At 36.4% G+C, this 18,772-nt stretch overlaps 1 protein-coding gene across 6 annotated transcripts in view; it reads right to left on the reverse strand.

Annotated features, from left to right (window-relative positions):
• SNX7 (sorting nexin 7) overlaps positions 1–18,772 on the reverse strand; it is a 99,657-nt gene that overhangs the window by 54,697 nt on the left and 26,188 nt on the right. For 4 of the 6 annotated variants that reach the window (XM_081223677.1, XM_081223678.1, XM_081223675.1 and 1 more), the window contains exons 3-5: positions 6,790–6,900; positions 6,284–6,448; positions 4,014–4,212 (exon numbers count right to left, since the gene is read on the reverse strand). In XM_081223677.1, the coding sequence (XP_081079803.1) occupies positions 4,014–4,212; positions 6,284–6,448; positions 6,790–6,900 (475 nt within the window). The remainder of the gene's footprint in view (positions 1–4,013; positions 4,213–6,283; positions 6,449–6,789; positions 6,901–18,772) is intronic. The other 2 variants (XM_081223679.1, XM_081223680.1) reach the window with 1 other exon arrangement.

The following is an 18,772-nucleotide window of genomic DNA, read 5'->3' on the forward strand; positions in this document are numbered from 1 at the left end:
TCCTCACTTCCACTGTCATCAGCATCTCTAACCTGCACTACTGCAAGGGACTTCTAACAATTCTCCCTCTTTCAATTTTTGTCACAGTATATGAACACTGAAGTTTCTTAGCTGAATTAGAAAGTCCTTTATGATCAGTCCCTACCTTGCCTCTCCAGAACTAACTCCTCAGATTCTCCCCCAAAGATATTTTAATTCAAGCCAAAATTCATGAATTTTGCTCATTCATGAATACCTCATGATTTCTCCTAACTTAAACAATGCATGTATCTTTTAGTCTTGCCCTCTACCATTTCTATCATCTGACAAACTACTTCTAATCCTTTAAGTCCTAACACAAACAAATCTCTTCTGTTTCTGTTCCAAAGGCTTCTTAGATGCTTTGTCCTCAATGAGTCTATTATAATTTTATACTTCTATTAAAGCCTATCATAATTTAATACTTGTATTATCCCACTTTATTATAACTGCTTGCATAACTCACACACTCCTAGGCCATATGCTCCAAGACTCAACTGGGGAGAGTCTTATTATTTTTTTAATCTCAAAGCCTAATACATAATATATTCAATAAATATTTTCATATCAATGAAAGAATGAATAACAAAAGACTATTCAATGCTTGATAAGCCAAAAATTTATCCAAAAATTTGGATTTCATTTTAAAATCTGAATGTTTTTATGTTTGCTTTCACACTATCAACTTTTAATGACAGACGGCTTTTTATGGTAGAGAATGCATGAGTAGTGAGTGTTTTTGGTTTAATATGCATATAAATACAATTAAATTCTCTATATTTAATCATCTTACTAGTCACTGGGGTTAGTTGAAATATGTCATATTGCTCTAAATTAAACTTTTTACTAAACTATTAAAATTTCAAAAGTTTATATGATGAAGTAAACTAAAAAAGACTTTAAAAATTTTAAAAAACAGGAATATTAGTTGTCACCTAAGGAAGATATTCGGTTTAATGACCACTAGAGCCCTTCCAAATTGCATCCTCCTGATCTAGGCCTATCTTTTATTTTAAATAACCACCATACTAAACTAATATTTATAGAAAACATTCTCCTTTATTTCTTTTCTCAATTTGTGTATATATCAAAGTGTGTCATTAACCCTGTGTAGTATTTATTTTTATATATAGAGCTTCCCTGAAATTCTAAAACTGTGCTTATACAGCACTCAAATCACATCTGTATGCAAACACTTAATGAGCTGCACTGTAATTTGTCCATTAATATATCTGTTTCCCCAACTAAACTGTGAGCTCAAGGACAGGTACTATCTTAGCCCTTCTTCAATCTTTAGCACAAAGCAGCAATACAAATTTGGTCAATACAAATTTGCCTAATAAATTGGGGAACACAAAACAAAATCACAGAAAAAAACTGAATAAAACTAAATCAAAAGAGAAATGACTCATTATGATCATCAAATTCTTTATGATTTAAATATGAATGAAACACCCTATATAGCTTAGACTCCCAGAACTACAAAAAAAAGAAAAATTCTATCATTTTGAATGAAATCTTGACAAGTGGGCTTCACATTCGAAAGACCAAGAAATCCCTCAAGTTTGGGCCAGTGTGCATTCACTCCTTGAAAATGAAAGCTCAGATTTATAAAGTCTGCCACAAAACCCACTTTTCGTTTTGAGCATTTCACAAATATTAGAGTATATCAAAGATTTTAAAACTAGTCCCTTGCGCTGGCAAATATAAAGCGTATTGATATTCTACAGAAATCTTAAGTGTCAAGAGTTTCCAGGGGCCTCTTTGAATTGCTGTACCACTTAACTATGCATCAAGAATCTACTTAATAGAATTGGAATCACAGAACCTAGTTAAAACAACTGGCTTCTTGACATTAAAAAAAAAAAATGACAAATGGTAAACACAAAAGCAGACCAAGAGGCATAAAACAAATTATTAAACTATATTTAGTCACCACAATGACCTCACCAAGTCAATACATAGGAAAGGAAGTTAGAGAAAAGGCAATACACACTCAGATATAACAATTTTTTCTATATCTCTTTTAATAACCAATCAATTATTGATAAAGCAGATTTTCCTACCACCAAATCTTATGTTTATTCATTTATTTTTTCAATCATTGAACAGATTTTAATTGAGCATCTACAATGTGTTAGGCACTACTAGATACCAGAAATAAATCAATCCTTTTCCCTTTTTCTCCTGATGGAACTTACAGTTTAATGCAGGACACAGACAATAAAGAAATAAACCATCAATGTAGGGACTTTAAGTAGTTCATCTCTAAAACCAATTTATATTAGGAAATATATTTTCTGAATTAGTCATCTATTTTTAATGTAGGTAAATGCAATCAGAAAATTAGCAAAAACTCATCATAGAATTAGAAAAAATCATGATGGAATAAATTATTATTTTTTAATATTTGTTTGGCTGCATTGGGTCTTAGTTGCGGCATGCAGGATCTTTAGTTGCAGAATCTTGAGTTGCGGCATGTGGGATCTGATTCCCTGACCAAGGACTGAACCAAGGACCCCTGTATTGGGAGCATGGAGTCTTAGCCACTAGACCACCAGGGAAGTCCCATCATGGAATAAATTCTAACTTGAAAATAGGAAACAGGACCTATTTTCCCATATATAAATCTCTGCCATTGGTTGGACAGGCCTAATGAGTACTTGTCCCCTCATACAAAAATCACTAGAAACTGTGAAAACCCTGTTTCCTAAAACATCACTTCTTTGATTAAAACTATAGCCCATGTTGAACATTTGAGACCAACTACATCCAAAATATTAAGCTCTTTATCACTATTATCTATAAATGAGAACAAGACAGCTAGTGATTAATTAAAGCAAATGGAAACCAGCCATGACTACATTCAAAATCATTTAGGAATCAAATTTTCACAATAGATCTGGGAATAAACCACAGTTTGAAGGTGAAATTCTAACTTAATGTTGTGTGATTCCTCTGTAAGGAGCTTGGAAGTCGCCACTTGGTCTTAACAAGAAAAATGCCGAGCAGACTGAAAGGCCAATTTTTTTTTGGATCTGTGAGAGAGGGGAGGACACAGGACAAACCACTGCCTGCAAGACTGAAAAGACAGACACATGGATACAAGGAATCTTGTCTTCCTGGAGCAGAGACTCAAGAGGGGAAATCACTTCTGCAACCAGTGCCGGGGGGTAGGGAGACTGAAACTGTCAATGATGAATTGCTGGAGGCTCATTGTGGACAATTCAAAGAGTGAAAAACTCCAGAGGAACCCAGTCACCAGGGGACCCCACAATATTGTGAGATTTACCCCCAAAAGCTTACACAGTAAATATCAGATAAAAACTACTTCTGCTTCCTGCAGGGGGTGGGAAAATGAACCATTTTGAAATAGCCTTCTTAACAAGGCCTGCCCTCATGGGAAACTAGTTAACCAGAGCATAACCTGCTGGGGTATTATCAGAACCTAACTGACCTGAAAGGGAAATACCCAACTTGAGCCCACTCTGGCCATCCTGATCCAACTAAGAGGGGGGAGGAAAAAAAACTGAACTTTTGTGAAGCTCACGGTCCAGAGGCACAGACTCACTAAAGGACTGAGACCTAATCACAGGCCTCTAGAATACTTCCTCTCCCCGACACCTCACTACCACATTACTAAAGGCCTGTTTATTTTTATGCGTACATCATGTCCGGCTACCAAGAAAAAAATTACAAAACATACTAAAAGGCAAAAAACACAATTTGAAGAGAGAGCAAGCATCAGAACCAGATGTGGTAGAGATGTTGGAATTATCAGACCAGGATTTTAAAACAACCCATTAATATGTTAAGGGCTCTAATAGATAAAGTAAACAGCATGCAATAACAGACAGGCACTGTAAGCAGAGACAGAACTCCTGATAATGACCAAAAAGAAATGCTAAGTTGATGTTGCCTTACCACACCAGCAAATGTAAAGATCCATCAGAAATCAAACAACTTCGAAATCACATTTCAGTGATTCTACATACCCCTTTCTTCCTTGTAAATTCTCTGAGATATTTTATCTATCAAATTTATTTTCTGGCTAAATATTTCAATAAAGTTATTCATTTCCATGAACTCCTCGGGGCGGCTTTTAACTCCTCTCATTGATAATGCAACCGCTCTGACCGTCTGCCCCATCCTGCTGAGTAATCCAGGCCCTTGCTTCTTGTGAGAAGAGAGTTCCTAGACAAAAAAATAAAATATTCGTGATGAAGCAGACAATGATATTCCAAGCCCCAACAAGAAAAAAGAAATCTAAATAGAAGAATAAAATAAAGGTAATAAAAATGTTTCCTATACGTCTTTTTTTTTCATGTTAATTTGAAGCAGATGAGTTTAGGGTACAGTTCTTTCTCTAAATCTCAGTCTCCTTGATAACATTCCTTTTCAAAGAGCTCATGTAAAATATGTTTCCTCAGAGCATGGATCTTTCAAAGAACAAGATTTAACAGAGGGAATCACACTTAAGGAGATTACTGGAGAAGATAAGAAGGATGATATGAGATGAAATCCATATTTTATAACAGGAATTTAATAGAAAAATGATTGAGAAAAAGATTTCTTAGGGTCTAACTATAACTACTCCCTGGAAAAAAATTGGAAAACTTCATTAATTCTTTAGTTATAATAATAGCTAGCATTTATTAAGAGCTTAATGTTGCAGGCACTATACTTGCATTCTTATATACATAACTCACAATAACACTATGAAGTAGGTTCTATTATTATCCTCATTGTACAGAAGAAAATAGAAGCAAAGGAAGGTTTGCTCAAGTTCCAAGAGCAATGAGTTAGTGGATAAGGATTGGAGCCCTGGCAGTCTGACCCTAGGGGCTTCACTGCTAAGCACTAACCTGCTTTGTCTACTTAAAGTCACTAGAATAATTGGTAAACAGATACTACCTGACCATAGCTCTGCAACTAACTTAACTGGATAAACTGTGACACTATCTCCACTGGCTGACTGTCTTTGGGAAAGATTTTTAATAAAATCTATAACTAGCTGTTTCTACTTCTAGTTAACTTAGGAGGGTCAGCTACAGACTTGCAAAGTAGAAATGCTATAAAAGGATACACTAAAGTATTCCTTCAGAAGTATGGCATACTAAAAGAGAACACCAAGAAGGAGGACAAGGGATTCTGAGGATGCTTGTAGCACTTACTGAAACATAGGTTTGAGATCAAATAAAAGATGAAGAGTTACATACACACACAAAAAAAAATCTATAACAATGCTGACTACCAAATCCACAAATAAAGATATTATTACGTATTATTTACCCAAATATTAAATAACATATTATCTTTCTCCAGATCTTCTTTCCTAAAGGTCTTACACAAAATAATATATAGACTTGTTTATTTCCATGTCAATATGATTTTGTGTGCAAATAATAACAGATGCTATTCTTGACCAGGCAACACGTCTATCAAGGAGTGCTACCACATCATTTGATAGAGTAAACATTATCAGAAACGGCACAAGTCACAACTGGCAAGCTGTTACTGCAACTGCTGACTGCAGATAATGTTTCTAACAGCTTCTAAGGGTCTGGAGTCAGGCCACAAATTCATCTCATATAAGTCATATAGGGCTTCCAGACAGCAAGTACCGTCAAGATTGAGATGAATCACTTTTTAGCTTCGATCACTTTGGCAACAACCGAGAGATAGAAAACTCAACACTGGTCAGTAAGTATTTAATATTGACCATTGTTCTACCTATCATCTTTCTTGGTGAGTTATATCTTCATAGAAGAAAAGAAAAGGAACATATAAGGTGTCTGTATTAGAAATTAGACCCCCTTCAATTAGGTAATTGAAGAGAAAGTAAGGAAATTGTATTATTTACCTATCTCTCCATCCATCCATCCATCTATTTAATAAAATCTTTTATCCTAACTTGAAAAGCCCTGACCAATTACTACTCAAAACAGTGTCAATTTTTAAATGTTTATATATCTTCAGTATTGGCAATATATGCAAGGAGTACCCAGGCATTAAAAAAAAAAAAAATCAGCTACCAAGAGAAATATGAGGATGTATATGTGAGAAAGGTACAAAATTTTCATAATGTTTATACGTAGACCTGACACAGGGTTGTATCTGAAGGATCTCTCTCCAATGTTTAAAAACACATCTTAATTCGAGGCCACTGCTACCTGATTTATAAAGGTAAATAAAGAGGAAGCATATAACCTACTACACGTATAGATACTAAAGGATTATATGAGTATAAATTAAAATCCTTTACCCAAGCTTGTGCAGTAAGAAAAACTTTAAAGTCTTCATTAAATGTTAGAGTTGGATGATCAGCAATTCGGTTCAAAAATTTATGCAATGCCTTCCTGCGTGTCTCAATGAAGTCATCGTTAAAGCGTTCCACCATTCCTTTCACTATAAACTTTTCTGGCAAAGGCTAGGGCAAAAAAATTTAAAAAGGTATCTGAGCATTATGTGGCACAGGATTATAAGGAATTCTACACTTTTTCTTTTTGGAAGAGTATTTGAACGTGTGATCATTTCTTATAAAAATAATTTTTCAAAATTCACAACGCTAGAGCCAAACGCTAAAATCTTAACACATTACAATAGTTTAAAAAAACAAATCTGTACATAGATTGAAAAGTTTAAAAACAAATGTTCCTAAGATAAATGAATTATACTGAATTAAAAGGTCTGAAATTCGGTGTTAGGCATTCTAACGATTCACAAGACAAAATGGCAGTTATTCTGTGAAAAAAAAAAATGTAAACTTACTGGAATAATCAGAGTGGGGTGTGCTTCTTCAAGTCTTTCTTTCAACCAAAGGAAATCTTGATAACGTCTCCTAACTTCAAATTCACTGGAGTCAAATTCCCCACGAGACGTCTGAAGAAAGTAGGAGAAAATAACAGCACATGCAATATAAGACAGAAGACATTTGCCTAATGTTATTTTAGACATTCTGAAATAAATGGGTCTCTAAGAAAAACTAACAAATTCTAATTATTCAGTGTTTGTCAGCCTGTCTTTTTTTTTTTTTTGCAGACATCAATTCATGTAGCAGATGAAACAAAGCAAACTTTCCAGTATTCCCAGAAAGAAAGCAAACATCATGCTCAAATTTAAAATCCAAACTGAAAAAATCTGTCTTAGAGCAACCATCTGTCTTCCACAAGATTTTAACTACTATTATCTTTGGCATGACTTTCTTGCTAACAAGAAAGTGTGTTCTGAATTTAGCTTTCAAATATATTTCATTTTTTAAGATGATCAGAATTCAGAATTTGAGGAAAGTCCTATTTTTGCAACTTGGAAAATAACCTGAACATAACTGAGAAAAAAATGTTTTCCTGGAATTTGCTCAAATGAATTGCTTTGATAAAATTTGCTTTTAGTATTTGAAAATTCTAACATTATACAGAGTGATTTTACTGCTTTTTAAAAATGTCATTAATGGAAATTTAACGTGAAAAGAAAATGTTCCTATCATTTCTCAAGGAATTCTGAGCTATATGCCTAAACTCCTAAAAACTAAGCAAATACATTAAAATATCTGTTCTTAACAAACTAAAAATCTATTCCAACACACATGACAAGAAGAACATGGGTAAAATATCAACCTCACTTCTATTAACTGAATCCCAAGCCAGATACAAAAATTGCTTAGATAATGCGCCCTCACCTATCATAAGAAAAAAAGTCATTTATATAATTTTTTTTTAAAAATTATACACAGTAATATTAAGTTTGAGATTTTCCTGGAGAAGTAAACATGGAATAAATAACACATTACATATTTCACATTCACCAGAAATATCAATCACCCACACAGACGAACACAACTGTAAAATTAAGCAGTTCAAGTCAAAATAAGATGCAATCTTAATTGTCATAAAATAAGGCTCACAAAAGCTATACTTGACAAAGTTTATTCTTTTAAAATGAATGTTTAGAATATCATAAAATATATCTTAGCAAAACATTCCCTTTTTAGCGGGAAAAAGTGGAGGTAAATGAGATGCAGAAGTCTAAGGAACTACATGTTCAAAAAACACTACAAAATCTAACTATTATGCCAAATGGTACAAGTTGTGGAAATGGTAAAAATAGGCAAACTAAATCTAGTAGAAACACAGTTTAACAAATATATATACAAGTTGGTATGTGTATATATATATGCAAATACATAAACATGCATACATACATAAGCACACAAAACATGTTTAGAGTCACTCATTAAACAACACTTACTGATACCTCCTCATACCTGGCAAATACGTATAGGTTCACTACCCATTTCCAAGAAAATAAAATGGTATAACTAACAATAAAAACACTCAAACACTGGGAAGGATAACTACAAATCTTAAGGAGAGTGCATTCTTTCTTCCTACTCTAAGATTTCATTGGACTTCTAAAGGGTTATAAGTTATATATTATTTGTGCTCCAAAATAACTTTTTAGAACACAAGTTCTTTCTAATTTAGAAATTTATCATCAAACCCTGTTACTCCTACTATTTGGAAGCTTTATCTCTATCTTTTAATCTAGAATACAGTTACCTATGGAAAGTAAATTGTAAATGGTGTTTCATGTCTGACCATAAGAGTTTGCATACTTGAAGTTTAGGACTAATGGACTCATGTGATCTATACCTCAAAATGCATTTATTTAACAAATACTGACCTTTGGTCAAGGGCAAACAGTTACTCTAAATTGGAGGATTTAGAAAATTGTTTTTGAAGGAAAATGAATCTCAGAATCAAGAATATACTTGAACCCCCAACTACATACTGACAGGCATTGATGAGTTTGTCTTCATGATGAGGATGTGAGAGGACAGACCCTATTAAAACTCTGAGTTCTTACTCCTACTTGTCCTAGGTCAAGGCAAATCCCTAATCTCTGAAACAGAAAGTACTTCTTTAGAGCACTCACCTCAGATATTCTAACCTGGAGAATAAAGGGTAATTTTGCATAAGGGGAACAGATGACAGGAATGTGGGCTTCCTGATATAATTATTTACAATCAGGTCACCCTTGAGTATTCCTAAGTAGGAGATTGCCAGTGTACATGTAGGTATATGAGCATGTGCATTTATCCTTTTTTTTAATGAATGTGTATCTTTATTTTTTATTTTATTATTATTTTTAACATCTTTATTGGAGTATAATTGCTTTACAATGGTGTGTTAGTTTCTGCTTTATAACAAAGTAAATCAGTTATAAATATACATATATCCCCATATCTCTTCCCTCTTGCATCTCCCTCCCCCCCACCCCTCTAGGTGGTCACAGAGCACTAAGCTGATCTCCCTGTGCTATGTGGGAGCTTCCCACTAGCTATCTATTTTACACTTGGTAGTGTATATATGTCCACACCACTCTCTCACTTTGTGGCCGCTTACCCGTTTCCCTCCCCATATCCTCAAGTTCATTCTCTAGTACATCTGCATCTTTATTCCAGTCTTGCCCATAGGTTATTCATGACCATTTTTTTGTTTGTTTTTTAGATTCCATAGGTATGTGTTAGCATATGCTATTTGTTTTACTCTTTCTGACTTACTTCACTCTGTATAAGAAACTAGGTCCATCCACCTCACTACAAATAACTCAATTTCGTTTCTTTTTATGGCTGAGTAATATTCCATTGTATATATGTGCCACATCTTCTTTATCCATTCATCTGTCAATGGACACTTAGGTTGCTTCCATGTCCTGGCTATTGTAAATGGAGCTGCAATGAACACTGTGGTACATGACTCTTTTTGAATTGTGGTTTTCTCAGGGTATATGCCCAGTAGTGGGATTGCTGGGTTGTATGGTAGTTCTATTTTTAGTTTTTTAAGGAACCTCCATACTGTTCTCCATAGTGCCTGTATCAATTTACATTCCCACAAACAGTGCAAGAGGGTTCCCTTTTCTCCACACCCTCTCCAGCATTTATTGTTTGTACATTTTTTGATGATGGCCATTCTGACTGGTGTTAGATGATATCTCACTGCAGTTTTTTTTTTTTTACAACTTTATTGGAGTATAATTGCTTCACAATGGTGTATTAGTTTCTGCTTTATAACAAAGTGAATCAGTCATAAATATATATCTGTTCCCATATCCCTTCCCTCTTGCATCTCCCTCCCTCCCACCCTCCCTATCCCACCCCTTCAGTCGGTCACAAAGCACAGAGCTGATCTCCCTGTGCTATGCAGCTGCTTCCCGCTAGCTATCTACATTACGTTTGGAAGTGTATATATGTCCATGCCTCTCTCTCGCTTTGTCACAGCTTACCCTTTCCCCTCCCCATATCCTCAAGTCCATTCTCAAGTAGGTTTGTACCTTTATTCTTGTTTTACACTTAGGTACTTCATGACATTTTTTTTCTTAAATTCCATATATATGTGTTAGCATATGGTATTTGTCTTTCTCTTTCTGACTTACTTCACTCTGTATGACAGACTCTAGGTTTATCCACCTCATTACAAATAGCTCAATTTCGTTTTTTTTATGGCTGAGTAATATTCCATTGTATATATGTGCCACATCTTCATTGTAGTTTTGATTTGCATTTCTATACTGATTAATGATGTTGAGCATTCTTTCATGTGTTTGTTAGCAAACTGTATACCTTCTTTGGAGAAATGTCTATTTAGGTCTTCTGCCCATTTTTGGATTGGGTTGTTTGTTTTTTGACATTGAGCTGCATGAGCTGCTTATAAATTTTGGAGATTAATCCTTTCTCAGTTGCTTCATCTGTAAATATTTTCTCCCATCCTGAGGGTTGTCTTTTCATCTTGTTTATGGTTTCCTTTTCTGTGCAAAAGCTTTTAAGTTTCATTACGTCCCACTTATTTATTTTTGTTTTTATTTCCATTTCTCTAGGAGGTGGGTCAAAAAGGATCTTGCTGTGATTTATGTCATAGAGTGTTCTGCCTATGTTTTCCTCTAAGAGTTTGATAGTGTCTGGCCTTACATTTAGGTCTTTAATCCATTTTGAGTTTTTTTTGTGTATGGTGTTAGGGCATGTTCTAATTTCATTCTTTTACATGTAGCTGTCCAGTTTTCCCAGCAACACTTATTGAAGAGTCTGTCTTTTTCCACTGTATATTCTTTCCCCCTTTATCAAAGATAAGGGGACCATATGTGTGTGGGTTTATCTCTGGGCTTCCTATCCTGTTCCATTGATCTATATTTCTGTTTTTGTGTCAGTACCATACTGTCTTTATTACTGTAGCTTTGTAGTATAGTCGGAAGTCAGGCAGCCTGATTCCTCCAGCTTCGTTTTTTTTCTCAAGATTGCTTTGGCTATTCAGGGTCTTTTGTGTTTCCATACAAATTGTGAAATTTTTGTTCTAGTTGTGTGAAAAATGCCAGTGGTAGTTTGATAGGGATTGCATTGAATCTGTAGATTGCTTCGGGTAGTAGAGTCATTTTCACAATGTTGATTCTTCCAATCTGAGAACATGGTATATCTCTCCATCTTTTTGTATCATCTTTAATTTCTTTCATCAGTGTCTTATACTTTTCTACATATAGGTCTTTCCTCTCCTTAGGTAGGTTTATTCCTAGGTATTAGGCATTTTATTCTTTTTGCTACAATGGTAAAAGGGATTGTTTTCTTTCTTTTTTTTTTTTTTTCTTTTTGCACTAGGTGGGCCTCTCACTGCTGTGGCCTCTCCCATTGCGGAATACAGGCTCCACACGTGCAGGCTCAGTGGCCATGGCTTACGGGCCTAGCCACTCCGCGGCATGTGGGACCCTCCCAGACCGGGGCATGAACCCGCGTCCCCTGCATCGGCAGGTGGACTCTCAACCACTGCACCACCAGGGAAGCCCGGGAGTGTTTTCTTAATTTCACTTTCATATTTTTCATCATTAGTGTATAGGAATGGAAGAGATTTCGGTGCATTAATTTTGTATCCTGCTACTTTACCAAATTCATTGATTAGCTCTAGTAGCTTTCTGGTAGCATCTTTAGGAGTCTGTATGTATAGTATCATGTCATCTGCAAACAGTGACAGCTTTACTTCTTTTCCGATTTGGATTCCTTTTATTTTTCTTCTGTGATTGCTGTGGCTAAGACTTCCAAAACTATTTTGAATAATAGTGGTGTGAGTGGGCAGCCTTTTCTTGTTCCTGATTTTAGTGAAAATGGTTTCAGTTTTTCACCACTGAGGATGATGTCAGCCGTGGGTTTGTCATATATGGCCTTTATTATGTTGAGGTAAGTTCCCACTACGCCTACTTTCTGGAGGGTTGTTATCATAAATGAGTGTTGAATTTTGTCAAAAGCTTCCTCTGCATCTACTGAGATGATCATATGGTTTTTCTCCTTCAGTTTGTTAATATGGTATATCACATTGATTGATTTACTTATACTGAAGAAACCTTGCATTGCTGGGAGAAACCCCACTTGATCATGGTGTATGATCCTTTTAATGTGCTCTTGGATTCTGTCTGCCAGTATTCTGTTGAGGATTTTTGCATCTATGTTCATCAGTGATATTAGCCTATAGTTTTCTTTCTTTGTGAAACCTTTGTCTGGTTTTGGTATCAGAGTGATGGTGGCCTTGTAGAATGAGTTTGGGAGTGTTCCTCCCTCTGCTATATTTTGGAAGAGTTTGAGAAGGATAGGTGTTAGCTCTTCTCTAAATGTTTGATAGAATTCACCTGTGAAGCCATCTGGTCCTGGGCTTTTGTTTGCTGGAAGATTTTAAATCACAGTTTCAACTTCAGTGCTTGTGATTGGTCTGTTCATATTTTCTATTTCTTCCTGGTTCAGTCTCAGAAGGTTGTGCATTACTAAGAAATTTTTCATTTCTTCCAGGTTGTCCATTTTATTGGCATATAGTTGCTTGTAGTAATCTCTCATGATCCTTTGTGTTTCTGCAGTGTCAGTTATTACTTCTCCTGTTTCATTTCTAATTCTATTGATTTGAGTCTTCCCCCTTTTTTCTTAATGAGTCTGGCAAATGTTTTATCAATTTTGTTTATGTTCTCAAAGAACCAGCTTTTAGTTTTATTGAATTTTGCTATCATTTCCTTCATTTATTTTTCACTTACTTCTCATCTGATCTTTATGATTTCTTTCCTTCTGCTAACTTTGGGGATTTTATATTTTTCTTTCTCTAATTGCTTTAGGTGTAAGGTCAGCTTCTTTATTTGAGATGTTTCTTGTTTCTTAAGGTAGGATTGTATTGCTATAAACTTCCCTCTTACAACTGCTTTTGCTGCATCCCATATGTTTTGAGTCATTGTGTTTTCATTGTCATTTGTTTCTAGGTATTTTTTCATTTTCTCTTTGATTTCTTCAGTGATCTCTTGGTCATTAAGTAGTGTATTGTTTAGCCTCAATGTGTTTGTATTTTTTACAGATCTTTTCCTGTAATTGATATCTAGTCTCATAGTGTTGTGGTAGGAAAAGATACTTGATATGATTTCAATTGTCTTAAATTTACTAAGGCTTTATTTGTGACCCAAGATATGATCTATTCTGGAGAATGTTCCATGAGCACTTGAGAAGAAATATTTTGTTGTGTTTGGATGGAATGTCCTATAAATATCAACTAAGTCCATCTTGTTTAATGAATCATTTAAAGCTTGTGTTTCCTTATTTATTTTCATTTTGGATGATCTGTCCATTGGTGAAAGTGGGGTGTTAAAGTCTCCTACTATGAGTGTGTTACTGTCAATTTCCCCTTTTATGGCTGTTACTATTTGCCTTATGTATTGAGGCGCTCCTATGTTGGGTGCATAAATATTTACAATTGTTATATTTTCTTCTTGGATTGTTCCCTTGATCATTATGTAGTGTCCTTCTTTGTCTCTTGTAATAGTCTTTGTTTTAAAGTCTATTTTGTCTGATATGAGAATTGCTACTCCAGCTTTCTTTTGATTTCCATTTGCATGGAATATCTTGTTCAATCCTGTCACTCTCAGTCTGTATGTGTCCCTAGGTCTGAAGTGGGTCTCTTGTGGACAGCGTATATATGTGTCTTGTTTTTGTATCCATTCAGCCAGTCTATGTCTTTTAGTTGGAGCATTTAATCCATTTACAGTTAAGGTGGTTATTGATATGTATGTCCCTATTACCATTTTCTTAATTGTTTTGGGTTTGTTTTTGTAGGTCTTTTCCTTCTCTCGTGTTTCCTGCCTACAGAAGTTCCTATAGCATTTGTTGTAAAGCTGGTTTGGTGGTGCTGAGCCCTCTTAACTTTTGCTTTTCTATTAAGGTTTTAATTTCTCCATCGAATCTGAATGAGATCCTTGCTGGGTAGAGTAATCTTGGTTGTAGGTTTTTCCCCTTCATCACTTTAAATATGTCCTGCCACTCCCTTCTGGCTTGCAGAGTTTCTGCTGAAAGATCAGCTGTTAACCTTATGGGGATTCCCTTCTGAGTTATTTATTGTTTTTCCCTTGCTGCTTTTAATATGTTTTCTTTGTATTTAATTTTTGATAGTTTGATTAATATGTGTCTTGGCGTGTTTCTCCTTGGATTTATCCTGTATGGGATTCTCTGTGCTTTCTGGACTTGATTAACTATTTCCTTTCCCATATTAGGGAAGTTTTCAACTATAATCTCTTCAAATATTTTATCAGTCCCTTTCGTTTTCTCTTCTTCTTCTGGGACTCCTATAATTCGAATGTTGGTGTGTTTAATGTTGTCCCAGAGGTCTCTGAGACTTTCCTCAGTTCTTTTCATTCTTTTCTCTTTATTCTGCTTTGCAGTAGTTATTTCCACTATTTTATCTTCTTGGTCACTTATCCAGTCTTCTGCCTCAGTTATTCTGCTATTGATCCCTTCTAGAGAATTTTTAATTTCATTTATTGTGTTGTTCATACTGTTTGTTTGCTCTTTAGTTTTTCTAGGTCCTTGTTAAACATCTCTTGTATTTTCTCCATTGTATTTCCAAGATTTTGGATATTTGCTATCATTATTCTGAATTCTTTTTCAGGTAGACTGCCTATTTCCTCTTCATTTGTTTGGTCTGGAGGGTTTTTGCCTTGTTCCTTCATCTGCTGTGTGTTTCTCTGTCTTCTCATTTTGCTTAACTTACTGTGTTTGGGCTCTCCTTTTCACAGGTTGCAGGTTCGTAGTTCCTGTTGTTTTTGGTTTTTGCCCCTAGTGGCTAAGGTTGGTTAAGTGGGTTGTGTAGGCTTCGTGGTGGAGTGGACTAGTGCCTGTGTTCTGGTGGATGAGACTGGATCTTGTCTTTCTGGTGGGCAGATCCACGTCTGGTGGTGTGTTTTGGGGTGTCTGTGGCCTTATGATTTTAGGCCACCTCTCTGCTAATGGGTGGGGTTGTGTTCCTGTCTTGCCAGTTGTTTGGCATAGGGTGTCCAGCACTGTAGCTTGCTGGTCGTTGAGTGGAGCTGGGTCTTGGTGTTGAGATGGAGATCTCTGGGAGATTTCTGTCATCTGATATTACATGGAGCTGGGAGGTCTCTTGTGGAGCAATGTTCTGAACTTGTCTCTTCCACCTCAGAGCCAGAGCCCTGATGCCTGGCTAGACACCAAGAGCCCATCATTCACATGGCTCAGAATAAAAGGGAGAAAAAGCAAGAGAGAAAGAAAGAAAGAAAGGAAGGAAGGAAGAAAGAAAGAAAGAAAGAAAGAAAGAAAGAAAGAAAGAAAGAAAGAAGGAAGGAAGGAAGGAAGGAAGGAAGAAAGAAGATAAAATGAAATAAAGTAAAATAAAATAAACTTATTAAAATAAAAAATAATGTAAAAAAAATTTTAAGTAATAAAGAAAAAAGAAAGAAAGTAAGAAGAGAGCAACCAAAGCAAAAAACAAATCTACCAATGATAACAGGAACTAAAAACTATACTAAAAAAAACAAACAAAGAAACAAAAAAACAGACAGACAGAATCCTAGGACAAATGTTAAAAGCAAAGCTATACAGACAAAATCACATACAGAAACATACACATACATACTCACAAAAAGAGAAAAATGGAAAAAAAGAAATTTTATATATATATATATATATATATATATATATATATATATATATATATATATATATATATCATTGCTCCCAAAGTCCACCTCCTCAATTTGGGATGATTTGTTGTCTATTCAGGTATTCCACAGATGCAGGGTACATCAAATTGATTGTGGAGATTTAATCTGCTGCTCCTGAGGCTGCTGGAAGAGATTTCCCTTTCCCTTCTTTGTTCGCACAGCTCCCTGGGCTCAGCTTTGGATTTGGCCCCGCCTCTGCGTGTAGGTCACCTGAGGCCATCTGTTCTTCACTCAGACAGGACAGAGTTAAAGAAGCAGCTGATTCGGGGGCTCTGACTCACTCAGGCTGGGGGGAGGGAGGGATACAGAGTGCGGGGTGAGCCTGCAGCGGCAGAGGCCAGTGTGACATTACAACAGCCTGAGGTGCCGTGTGTTTTCCCAGGGAAGTTGTCCCTGGCTCACGGGGCCCTGGCAGTGGCGGGCTGCACAGGCTCCCGGGAGGGGAGGTGCGGATAGTGACCTGTGCTTGCACACAGGCTTCTTGGTGGCTGCAGCAGCAGCCTTAGCGTCTCATGCCCGTCTCTGGAGATTGTTTAGGTGGTGCTCTTAATCCCCTCTCCTCACACGCCAGGAAACAAAGAGGCAAGGAAAAGTCTCTTGTCTGTTTGACAGCTTCAGACCTTTTCCCTGACTCCCTCCAGGCTAGCTGTGGTGCACTAGCCCCCTTCAGGCTCTGTTCATGCAGCTGACCCCAGTCCTCTCCCTGGGTTCTGATCTTCGAAGCCAGAGCCTCAGCTCCTAGCCCCTGCCCGCCCTGGCAGGTGAGCAGACAAGCCTCTCGGGCTGGTGAGTGCTGGTCGGCACTGATCCTCTGCGCAGGAATCTCTCCGCTTTGCCCTCCGCACCCCTGTGGCTGTGCTCTCCTCCGTGGCTCTGAAGCTTCCCCCATCCGCCACCCACAGTCTCCGCCCGTGAAGGGCCTCCCTAGTCTGGAAAGTGGAAACTTTTCCTCCTTCACAGCTCCCTCCCACTGGTGCAGGTCCCGTCCCTATTCTTTTGTCTCTGTTTTTCCTTTTTTATTTTGCCCTACCCAGGTATATGGGGAGTTTCTTGCCTTTTGGGAGTTCTGAGGTCTTCTGCCAGTGTTCAGTAGGTGTTCTTTAGGAGTTGTTCCACATGTAGATGTATTTCTCACGTATTTGTGGGGAGGAAGGTGATCTGCACGTCTTACTCCTCCTCCATCTTGAAGCTCCTCCTGCATTTATCCTTATAATCTTCGTGTCCATGAATGTAAAAATTTTTTAAAATATATATTTATTTATTTATGTTTGGCTGCATTGGGTCTTTTTTGCTGCACACGGGCTTTCTCTAGCTGTGGCGAGCGGGGGCTACTCTTTGCTGCAGTGCCTAGGCTTCTCATTGCAGTGGCTTCTCTTGTGGAGCATGGCTTCTAGGCGCACGGACTTCAGTACTCGTGGCACACAGGCTCAGTAATTGTGGCCCACAGGCTCTAGAGCACAGGCTTAGTAGTTGTGGCTCACGGGCTTAGCTGCTCCGTAGCATGTGGGATCTTCCTGGACCAGGGCTCAAACCCGTGTCCCCTGTATTGGCAGGCAGATTCTTAACCACTGCACCAAAAGGGAAGTCCATACATTTTTATAAAACTAAAACTTTCCCAGGGTAGCCATCTTTGAACCCCCTAATTTGATGGAGTATCCATGCTCATAAAAATCTGTATTTTTCTGTCACAGTATTTATAACTATAATTAATTAATTACATATATAATTATTTAAGATACATCACCCCCCTATACTGAAAACTCCATGAAGGCAGGGGTATGTCTGTCTTGATTGCTGGTGTAGTCTCAACATACCAGTCTTGTGTTTGGGACATACATGGCACTCAACAGATATTTATTGAATATATGAGTAAATGAATAAGTGATAATAAGTGAATAACAAAGAAAATATTATGTTTGATAACACAATATACATCTACTAAATGTTTATAAATTTGTTCTGCAATGCATATTTTAGTTTATATAGTATAAACTATATAGTATAAACTATATAGTATAAACTATAGTATATATACTAGGATGGAGTAAAAGTAATCAGATGTAGAATAAAGGGACTTAGTTTATAAAAGTTAAGCCAAAAGGTAGTTTTCCATAATCATATACAGATACACAAAAGTATAATGAAAATCTATATAGTAAGGAAGTAAAGCAAACTGTCTAGATTTAAATCTTAGCTCAGCTAATGACTGTGTTGTATAACCTTTGGCAAGTTTTGAGTTTCAGTGGGCTCATTCACAAAATGAGGGTAGATCATAAGATCCAGGATTGTTGTGAGCTTCAGAAGAGTTAAAACATATAAAGTGCTTAGAACATTGCCTAGCACAAATTAGTCCCACAATAAAAGTTAGTTTAACACACTATAATATTACCACTATCACTATTACTACTACTACTACAAGAGCAGTACATTTAAAATATGATGTAATATGGATAACTGATAAGAACTGTATGTCTATGATTAGAATGAAATCCATAGGGAGGCTTATAAAGTGTCTTTCTGAAAGAAACAAATTAGGGGAAAGTAATTCAGTTTCACAAAATCTTTGCTAGAAAGGGTAATGAAAATGGATGATTATAATTATAACAGTAGTAACAGGAGAAATCTGGCTCTATTCTTAGCAGTGTGTATGTATTAACACACTAAATATTCACAAAGACCGTAAGAGGTTAGTACTGTTATCTTATTTACAAATGAGGAAACTAAGCATAGAGAG

Source organism: Mesoplodon bidens (genome assembly GCF_964165515.1).
Source record: "Mesoplodon bidens genome assembly, chromosome: 2".
NCBI lineage: Eukaryota > Metazoa > Chordata > Mammalia > Artiodactyla > Ziphiidae > Mesoplodon > Mesoplodon bidens.